At 32.5% G+C, this 17054-nt stretch overlaps 3 protein-coding genes across 3 annotated transcripts; 2 read left to right on the forward strand and 1 right to left on the reverse strand.

Annotated features, from left to right (window-relative positions):
- Positions 1-1144: 1144 nt before the first annotated feature.
- Positions 1145-2136, reverse strand: LOC133672779 (zinc finger A20 and AN1 domain-containing stress-associated protein 6-like). Its single transcript, XM_062093308.1, has one exon. The coding sequence runs from the start codon at positions 1813-1815 to the stop codon at positions 1345-1347; it is 471 nt and encodes a 156-aa protein (XP_061949292.1). The 5' UTR covers positions 1816-2136; the 3' UTR covers positions 1145-1344.
- Positions 2137-5792: 3656 nt separating this feature from the next.
- Positions 5793-9194, forward strand: LOC133673192 (lipoyl synthase, mitochondrial-like). Its single transcript, XM_062093895.1, has 4 exons — positions 5793-6365; positions 6464-6675; positions 6766-7145; positions 8804-9194. Exons 1-4 carry the CDS (start codon positions 5920-5922, stop codon positions 8921-8923), a joined length of 1158 nt encoding a protein of 385 aa, XP_061949879.1. The 5' UTR covers positions 5793-5919; the 3' UTR covers positions 8924-9194.
- Positions 9195-11033: 1839 nt separating this feature from the next.
- LOC133673324 (uncharacterized) lies at positions 11034-11828 on the forward strand. Its single transcript, XM_062094060.1, has one exon. It carries the CDS (start codon positions 11034-11036, stop codon positions 11826-11828), a length of 795 nt encoding a protein of 264 aa, XP_061950044.1.
- The last annotated feature ends 5226 nt before the right edge of the window (positions 11829-17054 follow it).

A 17054-nucleotide genomic window follows, 5' to 3' on the forward strand; every position in this document is an offset into this window, starting at 1 on the left:
ATATCAACAGCATAGACTATGAAACAAATACTACCAATCATAAACAAGTAGAGAATCAACCTAGGAAACAAATTCATGAAATTAACTAGAAGAGATCCAAAAGTTTAAAAGAAAAGGACTTGCAGAGTAAACCGTGCTAGTACTATCATATAGAAACAAGGTAGCCACCACTGAAGGTGTCCTCTGCTTAGATAATCCTACTAGTCAAAAGTCCAACTTGCATACAAACACAAAAACAGCTCATATTATCTTAAGTACCTATCTCCATAGGTAGCCAGCACAAGTAAACTCCCACTCCCCATAATCACAACAGCATTGGACAACGACAGAATAACAGCATCCAATACCAAAATGGGCTGATCTGCCAATCCCAATTCACAGCTTAATTGCTTCTCCAAGAATCAAGTTTTTCCATTTAGCATCCCATAATAGGAAGAATATGACAGCACAGCGAAGTAGTAGCACCAAAGCAATTTAGTGCGTGAAAAATATGGAAAAATAGGCAATAATTTCGGGTACCGTAGACATAGCAATGTATAATCTATTCTCTATTACAGAACACAGCATAAAGTTTCAGCAAGCATATGGGAGGTATGGGCTAAGTTCATCCTAGTCTTACTTTACCAGAGCCTTCCCTGCTGCAAAACTGTACAAAGTCATGATAATCTGTACAGAAAACAACAAGTAGAGAACCAATTCTTACAGCAACTATATTAGGAAACAACTAGAAACAAAGGCCAAAACCAAGACCAACAAACGACTTATGGCTTGCAGCTATAAATTCCTAATTTCTATACTCTCATGCTGCTGCTTTCCTAGAACTGATAGAAAAACTCTGGTATTCAACAGCCTGCATCCAATGAACCTGCATTTTTAGTCCATCCCACCAGCAGGTCTACACACTATAGCAAAGCAAACTCCAATGTGCATCATCATGGTTTCTTCCCCTCCACACTAGAGATAGATATGTAACTACAGCAAAGATAACTAATGGCCCAGATAAAAATTCCTTCGAGACACCAGTCTCAAAAACAGATTAGTGATAACTACTGGCTAAATTTAATCTAAAATTGTGTCATTTATGCGACTAAACTACAAGAGAGAAAAATGATTAAGCAACATGACAAAATAATGGCAACCAAACTGCTATAGAAAATCACTAATTCACAATAGAATAATTAAACCCCAAATTGTTAAACACAGAATAAGCAAAGCAACCAAACTGTACATATAGACACGAACAAACAAATAAATATCCAATGAGAGAACATTATTCTCCTCGACTGACGCATAAGATCATCTTGAAAGAAAATAGAAATTACATGCTAACATGTCAATTATCGATCATATCTTATCAATCTTATCTGCCTTGACAACAGGATTCGCTTTAGCAATAGCATCCTGTCCAGCACTCTTGTAATCGAACACACAGTTATGTTTGTCCGAATATCTGTGCTGCGAACAGAAAGTGTGTCCACAACGGCACTTGAACCCTGTCAAGCCCACTTTTTTCCTGCAGAAGTTGCACCTGTTTGCCACCACCACCGGCCGCTTCTCCTCTTCACCTCCTTCTTGTTGCCCTTCAACTTCTGCTGCTGCTGCTGCACTGTTTTCGGCAACATGAACTTGAACATCAATTGTTGTTGTAGTTGTGTCTTGTTGGGTTAGAAGGAATTCTTTGTAACATTTAGAGCAGAGATTATTAGTGTTGGGGCTTCCAAAAAAACCACAGTTATTCACACAAAGAATTGGTGTGTTTTGTGCCTCGTTACTGCTGCTGTCTTCTAGCTTTCTCTTTTGGGATTCTTGCTCCATAATAATAATATTAAAAAAAACTCAAATTTTAGGGGGAAAACAACTTTTTTCAAGAAACAGAACTGATCTGGTAAGAATATGATAATACAAGAAAAACTAGAAATCCAGAATTATATTATAGGAAAAAAAAAAGACAGCCCTTTTGAGATTGGAGATAAAACACAAAGGAAAAGATATGAAAAGGTAGAACAAGAAATCAATATGAGATCTGGGAGGATACGGGTAGAGAAGTGAAGAAAACATATATATATATATATATAAAAAAAAAAAAAAAACAGGAGAGAGAGATTGTGCCTTCGTGTGGTGTTGTTCGTAGTGACTTTGTGGGGTGGGTTTGGTTCATCAGAAAAAGGACAAGGAAAGAAAGGTATGGTTTTTGGTTTTTACCGAAGAGATGACGTAAGAAAGGGAAAGATGCGGTCTTCGTATTTCCTCTGTACCTTCATCCTTTTTTTTTGGAATGATTATTTTCAGTAAAGTTTAATTTTTATTAAAAAAAATAATAATTACACTGAATTTTTTTAAAAAAAAAACTAAACTGAACAATTTTAATTTGATTTTTTAAAATAAAAATCTGTTTAAATCGGTTTGACTTGGTTTTTTATTTGGTTCGGTTTTTTTTATTTGATTTGGTTTTTTTTTGTTTTTTCAAGCTTATAAAACCAAAATCAAATCGAACCGGTCAATTTTAAAAAAAATTTAATTAATTTTTTTAACCATTTAATTTTTTTAATTTTCTCAATTTAATCAGTTTTTAGTTTTTTTCTCGTCCTTAATTTTATTTCTATATTATTTATAGTTCTGAATTTCTCTATGTTACCCTCTTAGTTTCCAATAAGTTCTACCCTTGTCCCTAATTGTTAACTAACCTAACTTTTCAATATTAACATTTGAACCATATATTTCAGGTTTTTAAGTGTTTCTGTTACAATATTTTATGTGGGTTTTACATGAAAAGGCGTGACTAAAATTAAAAATATGAAAAAGGTTAGCATTTTGTTAGTTATTTACTTATTTTTTAATAAATTAAAGATTTAAATTTTTTTAAAAAATATAAAGGGTAACATTAAGTAATCTTATACTACGAGGGTGGAAGTTAAACATTGATAAATTATAAGGACAAAAATAGATTACTTAGTAGGGTAATATGGAACTTTCAAGTGAAGTATGTGTATGTATAAAGTTGTATGTACACGAGTGCGTAGATATATTTTGTGATGATTTGCTGTCAGTCACTAAAAGTATAATTAAAAGAATTGCAGATGATTTTTACAACTCACAGGATTCATGTATCATATTCCAGTCTCTAAATTTATAAAATGATATGCCAAAAAATTAAATTGAGGAAAGATGAGAGAGGAAAGATAAAAAAAAATAAAAAATTTAGAGATATATCAAAATTTTAATGACGATAATATCGGTATTATAAAGAAATCTTAATTTAATAAATTCAATAAAATTAACATCTATTAAATATCCATAACCAATTCACCTAAACTATCATTTTAATATTTTTTTAGGCTCTTGATTTCCTAATTTTAATGAATCAGTCTTTTTTTAATAATATTTGTTGCTATCTAATATATATTTAAAATACCCTTTCTCTTCGAGAAATGTGATTTCATAAATTATTTTTAAATTTCTTGCACTTATCTTAATATAACAAAATAAACTAAAAGAGAAAAGAGGTAGGAATGTTGTCTTTATTATAGCTATATACTTAATTTCATTATGGATTATAACATTAGATTTATATTTTTTTTTCCTTAAACAAAAAACAATTGGGACGGCTGATTAGGGCAGGAGAGTCTTTTTTTTTAATAAACAGTAAAAAAATGAAAGAACCCTTTGAGAAAAAAACTTAGATAAGCCATTTAGGGACATTTTTGGGTTTTTATTTTTTAAGCATAGTTAAATTACTAAATGCCTGCACGTGTCAGCACGTGATTGTTGGTTGCCGACTTCGAGCATCGTGTGCAGCGTTGCTTAACGGCCAAACAACAACTTCCGGATGGCATTTGATTTGTTTTAATGTCCTCTTTATCTCTGGCCGAAATACGTTATCGAAGAACATCCAATTTAGCAATGACAATCCTTTTTCTTTTCTTTTCTTTCATTTCTCTCTCTTTCTGGGTTTCCGCACATAGCCCCCTAGAGTTTTAGAGCAGCCACTGAATTAGTTTTTTTTTTCAAATTTGATCTTTGTTATTTTGATTTCTAATTTTGTGTTCCAGGCCTTTTTGTAGAGTTTTGATTTTTTTTATATAATTTCATCATTCAATCCCAATTTATCATGTGTTGTTTTTTCACTTTGTTCCTCATTTTTTTTCTTAACCCTTTTGTGCATTTTTTTTATTGATTTTCAATTTCATCCCTTAATCCAAAATTATGGTATATTAATTTTTTCAATTTGATCATTATTCTTTTGATTTCTTTGTCCTTTTATTCAAGTTTATTTCCTTTCCATTTTCACCCTTCAATCGAAAATTTATAGATACCTTTTAATTTATCTTTTATTTCAATTTTTATCCTCATTTTTCATCAATTATTGTTATTGATCCCCCCCTAATTTCATCATTCCATGTTTGATTTGTTAGCTATTGCATTTGCTGTTTTTTCATGTATGATGATTCCAATCTAATAACCCGGGTCACGAGTTTAAAAAGTTAATGCATGTTGATATATATATATATATATATTTATTTATTTATTTATTTATTTTCTCTTTTGATTTTATCGTTTGACATTCTTTCTTTCTTTTTTTAAAAAATAATTGGCTTTGTGGTTTTCTTTAATTTTTTCTCTATTGAGTTATCCCAATATTATGATTTAGAATGTGGGTTTGACCAATTAACCCGGGTTGACTCGCGTCTCATTACTTAGGTTACATATTTATCATGCTACCTCAAGTTGACTCAAATCGATTTTTTCTTGTTTTTTTATTTAATTTCATCATTCTAGGTTTTTTGTTTCCAAGTTGTCATGATCCTTTTTTAATCCTATAATTATTTTTTTTAATTAAAATAAAATTAACTTATTAAACATTGTTGAGCTTTTAGCTCAAATAGTTGATTTTTTAATTAAAATGTAATTATGACGTCTAAACATTGTGTTATAAAGGGGAAAAAAAAATACAAACCCATGACGAAGTGCAAACCCATGTTTAGTAAGATTATATTATGATAATGACATATGAATTCCACTTTATATGAAAAAAATAAAATAAAACTTTAAATATATAAATTTTTTTCAATAAAAAGATACTATAAGTTTGAACACTTGTACAAATAAAAAGAGATAGCTCCAAATACTCACTAAGTTTGAAAAACATAATTTAATTTTGAGATTCATGATTATGAATGAGTAGCTTAGTTATGGCTAGTTTAGGATTGCAATTAACCATATTGATGGCCGCGATCCAAAATAAACACTTGTACACCCAACATTATTCAACAACAAATAGAAAAACTAAACTTTCCATTTACTTCATGAGATTTCCAAAATATAAATCAATTAATGGCCATTTGAAACATATACTATAATTCAATTTAATTATAGTGTTGAATTTAATTTTAATTAATAAATAAGTTAAATTCACATATTTAAAAAATAAAAAATTGATTTATTTTAATTTTTATATTACCCTTATTATCTTCATCTTATTTTTTTAAAGATCTAAAAAAGAAGAAGTAGATAAGCACTTTAAAAAGCTAGTTTTCACACTAAATTTTACTCTTTAATGTATTAAATTATAGCTGTTGCCTTATATTTACTTTTATAGATTAAATCCAATTTAAAATTTAAAGTTTTACACTTATTTTAAATTTGTGATTTCATTAAAGTTTAATTAAGAGGATTTGAAATACACGAGATTCTATTTTTTTTTAAATAAATTCCACTGCAGTTAAGATTTTTTCAAAGAAAACAAAAAACACAGCTACCAGCCATCTAGGGAGGCCACAAACTGCAAATCCCCACCCACAGGCCACAATTAACCAACCAACCAAATCTAACCCACCCAAAATCCCTCCCTCCCTCTCCTCCCCCCTCACCAGCACCAGCACCAGCACCAGCACCGCCCCCCTCTTCAATTCGAATCAAACAATGCAATCACGCTTCACATCCTTGGCAACTCGCACCCTCAAATCCACAACCACCAAAGCCAAAAATTGCAATTTCTCCTCCTCCACAACCGAATCCTCCACCAAACAACACCCACAATTCCCCGAAACCCTAGCCGGTCTGCGAGCTCGATTAGCCGCCGAATCCCCTGCGCTCGGCGATTTCATCGACCTCCAATCCAACAACACCTACTCCGTCGAAGTTGGAACAAAAAAGAAATCACTCCCAAAACCTAAATGGATGAGAGAAGCCATTCCGGGCGGTGAAAAGTACGTTCAGATTAAGAAGAAATTGAGAGAATTGAAACTCCATACTGTTTGCGAAGAAGCTAAATGTCCTAATTTGGGGGAGTGCTGGTCCGGTGGCGAAACCGGCACTGCCACTGCTACGATTATGATTCTCGGCGATACTTGTACTCGTGGCTGCCGGTAATATGAATAATTGTAAAGTTTATAAGTATTTGTTGAATGATTGTTGGAATGATTGTTGGAATGAATGGAGGATGTTTGGATTTATTTTGTTGCAGGTTTTGTAATGTGAAGACATCGCGGACGCCTCCTCCGCCTGACCCGAATGAGCCTACTAATGTGGCAGAGGCAATTGCGTCGTGGGGTTTGGATTATGTTGTGATCACGAGTGTGGATCGTGATGATTTGACTGATCAAGGGAGTGGTCATTTTGCGGAAACTGTGCGGAAGTTGAAGACACTCAAGCCAAACATGCTTATCGAAGCCTTAGGCATGTATAATTAGCTTGGCATTTTGGATTTTGTCAGGTTCAAACATGTTATTCTGCTTTTCTAATGTTGTTTGCAATGTTTTGGTGTAGTTCCTGATTTTCGAGGAGACCGTGGTTGTGTAGAGAAAGTTGCAACATCAGGACTGGATGTCTTTGCTCACAACATTGAAACAGTTGAAGAACTTCAAAGTTCTGTACGGGATCGTCGTGCTAATTTTAAGCAATCTTTAGATGTTTTAGTGATGGCTAAAGAATATGCTCCAGCCGGGACACTTACCAAGACTTCAATAATGTTGGGTTGTGGGGAAACGCCTGAACAAGTTGTGAAAACAATGGAAAAGGTGAGAGCTGCAGGTATTGATGTGATGACGTTTGGCCAGTATATGAGACCATCTAAACGTCATATGCCAGTATCTGAATACATTACCCCTGATGCATTCGAGAAGTATAGAACAGTTGGCATGGAAATGGTATGTTTCTGCCTTGTATTTTTTTAAATTGTGATTTATGCATATGGTTTCAATTTTGGTTAAATTGCAAACTAGAAATCCCCTTGTATTGTTTGATCTATATTGTTTTTATGCCATTAACAAAAATAATGGATCAAGAAATTGACTGTTTTGTCTATTTGTGAGTTAGTTACGCTCTTTTTTAAAGTTATGAATTGCTGTTCGTTCACTCAAAAATATTTTAATAGCAGCTATTGTTAACTCCAGATTCTCTCCATTTAAGTTCTGTATTTGGTGGCGAATCTGATTTTGTTCCATGAAGGAAAGCACACATAGTGTATCAATCTATTTGACTTTTTAAATAACTGATTCTATGTATGCTAGAGGATGAATCAGTGGCAGTGAGTTGAGGAGGTGGGCGGCTGTCTTCCATGCTGTAATTAATTTCGCTACATAGATTTGTGTTTTTTATACGAGTAACAGTGCAATGGCTTCTTAGGGTTTTATTTTGTTCCTATATCCCTTAATTTTTATAAATTTAAGACTTTGTGCATCTTTTGATGTTTATTGAAGCTAAGTTTTTGGCTGTTATTGTTAATGTTCTTGATATTATTGTCAATTATGCTTTGAGGTTTATCTGGATTCATTAAAGTTAGATTGCATGCATGTACATTGCTGTATCTTTGATATTCCTTTAAAATATTTCCTTACTCTGCCACTTGTACCAATCTATTTGTAATTTGGAGAAGTATTGTATGTCGGAAGGACTATTCAAGTATTGCGGATGAAAGCACCATTTTGAACACAGCCGACTTCTATATATTTTTTTTTCTGTTGCTTCTCTCTTGTTTCATTGTCTGGTTTCAATTCTTTGATTGAGAGCTTGAGGTTTGTGGGTGACTTAATTTGGTTGCCTGGAATACGCATCCACATAAATTAATTTCTGATTATTAGATACTAATTCATTTGTTAAAGTAGGATGCCTTATATATATATATATATATATATATATATGCGTGCGTGCGTGTATAAAAGTACATATATTTCTGATTAGTTTCCTTGATCCCAGTCTTTAGCTCTGTCGGGAACTAATTTTATGGGACTAGGTTGTAAATCTGAATATGTTTGCAATTTCTTCCCTGCCATTGTCCGACTGTTTGTACTGTGATAAACTGGATTTCAAGCGGCGGTTCTTTAATCCTATTATGAGTAGTGGCAACAGCTGAACTCCTGATAGGGCCCACCTTTATCTATATGTATGTACAATCATTGCTGGTTTAATGCATTGAACACAGTGGATGCTGTCATTTCCCTGGTCAAAGAAATATGTTCAAAGTTCTTTGGCTTGTCGGTGGTGTACCTGTTTTCTTTTATGATAAATCAGCTGCCAGCATCATGTATGACACAACTGTTGACTGTCTAAATAACCCTTACAAATAGAAATGATATTTAGCCTTCCCAGTTTCTCAGTATACCGCTGGAAGTATTACTACATCTAATGATATTGATCTGATCTGTGGATGTTCCATGTAGTTGTATTAATATTTGACTAGTGATGCCAGCCACAATACTGGATATTCATTGATTATTACTTGGCAGATGCAGCATCCTTTGTTGAATTTGCCAGTAGCTGGCACTAGAACTTCTTGTGTGATTCTTATTATCTTTGGATGAATCAGGGATTTCGATATGTGGCATCTGGTCCCATGGTTAGGTCATCATACAAGGCAGGTGAATTCTACATCAAATCCATGATAGAATCCGATCGGTCTGCCTCCTTGCAGCTTCCTATCTCCTGATGGATGCTCTATTTATTATATTTCACTGCAAATGGATTGGCTTGTGCATTTGGTTATCATTTATAGGGACCCGAAACCTGATGAGCTTTGGCAGACGTCTAAAGCAATTTGTTACCAAGTTGTAAGAGGCCAACCTCGCAGATCATCCTCAAGGTTGCATGAGCTCGAGGTCTTTCTATTCTGCTGCTGTTGTAAATTCAGTCCGTTGTGCTTAACCACTTATCCTTTGTTCTCATTATTTTTCCTAATAAAATTTCTCTTTTTTCATCCATTGGCACTGGCTCGGAGTATACATGCCATGAGCGTTTGGCACCTCCAAGTAACAGCTGGTCTAGTCCATCCTCTGGTGGTCCATTAGTTTGTGCACCTTGTTTCCTCATCGTTGGAAAATGGGTTTGTTTTTAGTTTTGGAAATTGGTTTGGAATTGCAGTTTTCAAGGCCGACAAGAAGAAAACTTTGATTTTGGATACAGTTTCTTTGTTTAGGTAATTTGCCTTGCATGCAATGCAAAAAAGGTCTCAATCTACAAGTCCAATGAAAATTTTATGGTGCACAAATGTCCCCTCTTTACTCTCAATTGTCTAATCCAAGATCTTAGCCCTTCAAAGTGGAAGCAAAGTTTGATATGTGGATCCATGAATCCTCAAAAGGAGAGAGCATCAAGATAACAGACAATTCTCTAGTTTGGGGGCAATAATAGGACTTTCAATTCTTAACTTTTATCATCCTTTTCTTATACCCAGTTTTAGGTCTTAGGCTGTGAGGGTGTTTGAGAGTAGTAATAATTGTTGTCTTTAAAGTATTTTTTTGTTTTAAATATATTAAAATAATATTTATTTTAAAAATTATTTTTGATATTAGTATATTAAATTAATTTAAAAATATATAAAAAATTAATTTTAAAAAATTTAATTTTGATAATCTCTTCTTTAGGTTCTAATTCCAAATAGATTATAGTTAAAAAAAACTATGATTTATATATTTTTTTATAATTATTATTTTAAATAACAACAGTAAATATTTTTTTATTGCAAATGTCAACTTCACATGGTGAAAGCATCAAAGCTTCCGTTTTTATTGAGATGTAATGTGCCAACAGTCTAATAAAATCTCTTTAATAGTCTTCACATAATTACATCCGATCTGTCCCATCAATCTCTCATAATACCCACCAGGCTCCCAACCCCCACACTCCCTGGAGCTTCAATCAAAACCCCACAGCAACTTCATTAGCTCACTTTTATCTGTCTTCCTCTTTTGCCTACCTTTTATCTCCATAAATTGTACATTTGGCATTTAAAATGTAAATATATAGTGAAATAACACATAAGAAAAACTATTTAGTAAAATATCATATTTTTTAATGTCTTGCTGAAAATCATGATTTTTTTTTAATTTATTTCGTTGTTCATAAGAGATATTTATTTAAATTTAGGACTAATTAGTTCATCGATCTGATGGTTGGAACAGTAATTTCATGCTATTATAAGAAAAATAGTCTTAGAAAAATCTTATATAAATTTGAGCGCAATCAAATGGTCGAATAAAAAGTTATGGTCCTTTTAAGCCAATACTTTGGTTTGACGTGACCAGATCTTTTTTTAAACCTAGACTTATAAAACATATTTGAAAAAAAAATCATACAATTATGATTATTTTATGTGAAATGATCGACCAGTTATAAAAATATATCCAATTAACTGATTGATTGATAATTGTTACACTTCAAAAACACAATATATTTAAATATCGTTACCATGAAATGTGACAATTATATTATTATATTTAAAAATAATAATATATAGTAAATATCGTGTTTTAGAAACATTATATGATAAAAATATATTATTTTATTAATTTTGTTTTAAATGATATTCTATCAAAATTTTTAATTTATTATAGTGAAGAAAAAGTCCCTTTTATCCATCTAGTACGTATCTATTATCATACCCCATTTTAATTGTTTGATAGGCCTTCTCAATTGTCATTTCTAGCTTAACCACCAGTAATTAGAAAGTGTACATTTAATAGCCGTTAAGACTTTAGATTTTCAAAACTACACAAACTGCAAATTCCGACATTAGCTCATTCTCTCTCTATCTCCGCCTAATGGGTTGCTGTTTTAGTTACACCAACACCACCAAAAGAGGACCAAGTCACCCAAAACCACCAAGCCGCCACCATCACCATTCACCGCCACAACCCCACAAACCCAATGTCACCGCCACAAAAACCCCACCACCACTTGAAGAAGAAACAGTCAAAGAAGTCCTCTCAGAAACCCCTATTATCGTTAAACCACAGAAAACTACTCCAGTATCAACAGCAGCAGCAGCAACAAGAACAACACAAACCCAAGAACCAAAAATCCTAACACAAAAAAACAATAAGAAACATCAAGAGGACCAGGAAATCTCTCAAGCATCAGAAATATGCAGCAATATCACTGACACTCTCTCAACAGCAACTACGACCACTACCGCCACCACCACTACAATAACAGACATAAGAGAAGATGAGGTTACAAGCAAGAAAAGGGTCAACAAATCTCCTGCCAAAGTACCAAAAAAGCGTCCGCACACCGGAGACAGAGAAAGGGTGCCGAAACCTCCGGCGAAGACGACCGGTCAGGTGATAATCAGGACTGCAGCTGGGCAGCGTAATGTGGGGTCCAGTGGTGTCAGGAGGGATTTTGGAAGGTCACCGGGGACTAGGACGGCAAGTGGAGTGAGGGGTCGTGTCGGAGCGAGTCCTGGAAAGGTGACTGGAGAAGCCGGTGGGAGGTCAGTGGAGAGGAAGAAGGAGGAGACGGTAAACGACACCGTTCTGATGCAGCAGCAGCAGGAGGGGAATGAGTCTCTTGAGAACCCTCTTGTTTCCTTGGAAGGCTTTATCTTTCTTTAGATATATTGTTTATCTATTTACTCTTTTTGTATTTTGTATGCGAGTTGGATGCATATTTAACATTTCTCTTATGCAAACAATTGGTTATTCATACTGATCAGCTCCATTTCTTTTTATTATTATTATTATATATATATAAACATTTCAGTCTTTCTTACTTTCAATTGAATTTAGAAATGTTGGAAATTTTGTATAAGGGCATGCTCAAATAGTATATTTGAGATTAAATTAAAATTGAGGTTCATTTATTTTTATTACACAAATTTTGTTAGAATTTAATTTTTAATATAAAACATCAATATGTTTTAAATAAATTATGAGTGAATAAAAAATTAATTTCAAAGAATTCTTGGTTTACATGTTTTTAGTGAAACCCGAAATTTCTTAAAAGAACTTTATTCCACATAGAAAAAAAAAACTTTTTTGGATTTTATAAAATAGAAAGTTGATAAGTTAAATTTGAGTTTAAAAGACAACAAACCTTTAAGAGGGAATAAATTCCAAGTAAAGTAGGTTTTAGACTTAAATCCATATATACGTGTGTGTCAACTCATTTTTGAGGATCGAGCTTAAGTTTAAGTTTATTGTAAAATAATATTTTGAGCTACAAAATATTATTTTTGTCAACTAAAATTTGATATTGAGTCTGAGCTATAAAGAATTATTTCTTTCAATATATGAAAGGAAGAATCTAATCAATTTATCTATATTTCTTTCAACAACACCTTGATAAATTTCCAGCTCAAAAGTCACATGATTTAAATTCTAAATTTCCTCATTATATAGAGTTTAGGTTCAATCCTTGTAGATGTATAATTGAGTCTTATTATTTAAAGAGAAAAGCTGTTGGCACTTGCTTAAAATACGTTAGCGAGTGGTGGCACCCACGCCATTTAGACATCACTTGTAACGCCACCTGGTGGTCAAAAATAGCCTTCCACTGTCTCTTTGAACGCGCCACCATGTCCTCTTTAATTTGGAGTGACACATGGTGTCTAAAGGTGGTTGGATTGTCACTAGTGGTCGTTTGATTTCCCCCTTTATTTTCTCTCTCCTGATAGGTAATGTATATAGTTGTCCTTTTTGTTTTTTACTTTTTGATTTTAGTCCTTATTTTTTTAATTTTTTATTTCCTTTTTAGTCTATTTGTAGAAGTTTTTTTTTTCTTTTCATTTTAATCCTTTAATCAAAATTTCCCATATGTTTTTTTTTTTAATTTTACTCTTCACTCTTTTAATTTCTTATTTAGTTCTAATTCCTTTTATAGAATTATTTTTCAATTTAGATAGCAACAGGTACCCGCGGGTTGGATTTCTTGATATCTATACCCTACCCATTATCCATCGGGTAAGAAATTTAGATATCCATAAACTATCCATCGAGTTTCGGGAATCCAATGCGTATCTATTATCTACTATTATTTATTATGTAATAAATAATAAAATTCTAAATATTGTTCATATATGTGTATTTTATATCAATATTAAGGTATGTATATATTATATTGTATTAAAAACAAATCTAAATGTTCTATAAGTATATTTATATAATATAAATATATATTTCAGGTAAGGTTCGGGTGGGTTTCGGGTTAGGTTGGGGCGAGTTTCGGGTCGGGTTTGATAATATTCATATTCTATCCATTATCTTTCGGGTTCAGATTAAATTACCATCCCTAATGGTTGCAAATTTATGGCTCAACAAAGTAATCTAAGAAAGAGAATGATCGCTATAGCCAATATTAACAAGGTTGATAACCTTGCTCATAAAGTTTCATAAATAAACATGTCCGATGTTGTTTTTTAAATCAACCTGATACAAAATCTTGAGCATTGGTGGGTTGACATTGATGCAATAAGACATAACTTATTTAATTTAATTCATGCATAAGAGAGGTCTAATATATCTACTTCATGAGCTAATTATTTTTGGCAATTAGAGCTTTTGTTTTAATGCATAATTTAACTCTAGTAAGCATAGTTTTTTATTTAACTATTGGATCATGATGAAATTTTACCAGACATTTCTAGAGATCTTATTATATATTAGTTTAAAATACCAAGGCAATCAAACATCATAAAGGCTTTGAAATAAGGTCTAAAAGCTAGTGTGTGAAAATTGTATTAATTTCCTAGTTGATTTAGGATTATTTTATTTTATTTAGAACTCTTTTATTATTTTACCATCAATATTTAGAAAGTTTTAACTATTATAAATATAATTATTTAACTTGTATTTAAGCCTTTTGGGGGGATAAACTTTGATTTCAGCAATTATTATTATGTGTGAGGTTTTGCTCATACATATAGTCTTGGTGGTTTAGTACATGTTATCGTTGTGTCAAACTTAATTACAAATATAATCTTAGCTTTCTTAGAAAGAGTAGATTTGTATATGGGTTTTTTGATCTTTATATTCACGGGTTTCACATCAGCTGGTATTAGAGTAAGACTCTAACTTAGCTTATACTCCATTATTGTTGAGGTTTTTTTTTATCTACTCTAAAAACTAGTTGCGACATCAATGTTTTTTAAAGAGAAATGATTTATGATCATGATTAAATAAAGTCATATAAAAAAATCACAAGAAAAGAAATTTTTATGGTTGGTTGCAAATCTTGATTCAAAGAAACATAGAGTCCACCCACTTGCTTTAAATTTAAAATATATCTTCATTCTTAGGGATTTTTGGAGATAAATATTGATTTAGGATTTTTAGGGATTTTTGAAGATAAATATTGATTTAGGATATTTTAGATTTAATTGATTGGGTTTTCTTGAAATCATAAAAAAATTAGTAGTTTGTTTTTTGTCAGTCTTTTTTTAGTTTCGGCCACCATATATATACAAAAGTTTTGAAAAAGCTTATTATAATCTAATTTTTGAACCCCTTTTCCTTGTTTTTTGTGAAAAATCCAAAAAATAGCAAACAATAATAAAAAATTTAAAAAATATGTTTTGATGTAATTGCGTTATTTTTGGCATTTTCAATGTTTTTTTAAAAGAATTGAAAATTCAAAATATTACTTTCGACACATTTGGTTTTTGAATGCTCTAATTTCAAAATCATTGATCAATTTTATTAAGTTGATGTTATTTTTTCAATAATATCAAAATATAAAAAAAATAAGAAAAATAAAAATAAAAAATATTTGTATAAAGGGACCAAAAGTGCAAAAATAAGAAAAATGAGGGATCAAAGTTATCTTAGTTGCTTGGGGTCCAAGTAATTAGAAGGAAAAGGACGAGTTTGTTTTTTCTTTAATAGGTAGTTGTACCACACAAGAAACAAGGGAAGACTTTTAGGAGATAATTAGTTAAAACAAAAATCACCTACACCAAAACACCATCCCACCTACCAAGTCACACATACTTAACACCCATACACTAAAAAAAACCTAGCCTCCCTTTTCCCATAAAAAGAACAACCCAACCGTCACTCAACCATTAAACAAACAATTGTAATTAATCCCCTCCCAGACATTCAACAACACATTAAATATTTATCCTTCTTTATGAAAAGAAAACAAAAAACCTGTAATCCTTTGTGAAGAGAAGTTTTAAAAAATAAAATAAAACACCCGAATAACTAATTCTCGTTCCCTCTTAAACCAATCCAAACCACTGGTTACCTTTCCACCAGCATTTCAAGCATGACCCTCTTCCCTTTCTCACTAAACCCATCGGGCCAGCTCCTCCCCAGCGACCACAACTAACATCATCTATAACAACCTCAATCATCCTCTTCACCACCCTCTTCATCCTCACCTGTAGCACTACTGACTGCCTTCATCTACCAGCCTTCCTTCACAAAAATAGTCCATACCTTTATCCTCACCACTAGCCTCTATAACCAAACAAACCGTTATTAATAACCACCTTTCTCTCTCCAGTAGCTTTGCCCATTACCTTTAATGCCACCCTCAATCTTCACTTTACACTTTCCACCATCACCAAGCCTTTTAAGGATGAGCCATCGAGACTCTCCTTCGTTGTCCTCTTCCAAGCCACTACAATCAAACTCTATCACCAATAATCTCAAATGTTTTCCTTTAACCCGACAGCACCATTGCTAACCACCATTTCGGTCTCCCTTTTAACCATAAAGTCATCCAGCACTGAAGAAGCCCCCTCACAGTCTCCCTTTCTTTCCATCTCTATTGTGTCCTCGTAACTACCATTAACAATAACAAAAACTACTTCAACCCTTACTTTTTCATGTCTCTTAATGACAACCACCCTTCATCGATGACCTAATAGCAGTAAGAGACATTATTAGAAACAATCATGGTGAGGGAGAACCAGGGAGGAGAATCAATCACGAGAGAAAAAAGAAAGGAAAAGAGGACCAAAACTTTGGAAGGATAGATCTTTTTCCTCAAAGAGCATGAAGGAGCGTCGCCAATATAAAAGTAAAGAAGAGATGGAGGAGCATTAGATCCACCAGCCTGCTCCCTTCTAGCAGCGAAGACATGTGAACCTATGTTTCAGAAGTGTTGGTGGCACGTGGTACGCGTATTGCCACTATTCTAGCACTCTTCTAGTGTCGATATCAGTATATCATGGACATTTCAAATGCCTCAAAAGGTCAATCTATAAACTCAAACTATTTTGGACAAATTGCTATGACATTGTGAGATTTGAGACATATTGTTTATTGTTGTGTATATTTTTGGACTGTTTGAACATTATTTGATTTGAATTCATGTGTGTTTTTGGTTTGATAATTTGCGTTAACTTATGAGTTTATTTTTAGGATTGTGATCGTAAATTAAATATTAAATGTTGATTCATGATTTAAGGTTGAGTTTATGTTAATTTGAATATTAAATCTTGATTCATGGGTTGTGCTTGGATTGAAGATGATTTATTTGAACTAGCATGAAAATTGAATATAAGTTCATGAAATTAATAAGATTTGTGCGGATGTTTAGCATTGTTTGGGTTTAAGTTGATGAGCGATAATTTTCCTTTAATTGATATCGTGGTTAAAATAGCCTCGATGAAAACATTTTATTTGCATCTTGTCTAACACGTTCTTTGTCTATTTTTTAATAAATTTTTATTTTTGAAATATCATTTTTGCAATTAATTTTGAATTTCCTACTTTTTTTTGGCCTCATATATTTAATATTTGGAATTATGACCTACACGTGATGTGCCTTTTCAATTTTAAACAAATTGGCTCCCTTCCACAAAAATAACAAGAAAAAAAATCTTTCTTTAA

Source organism: Populus nigra, chromosome 14 (assembly GCF_951802175.1).
Source record: "Populus nigra chromosome 14, ddPopNigr1.1, whole genome shotgun sequence".
Lineage (NCBI taxonomy): Eukaryota > Viridiplantae > Streptophyta > Magnoliopsida > Malpighiales > Salicaceae > Populus > Populus nigra.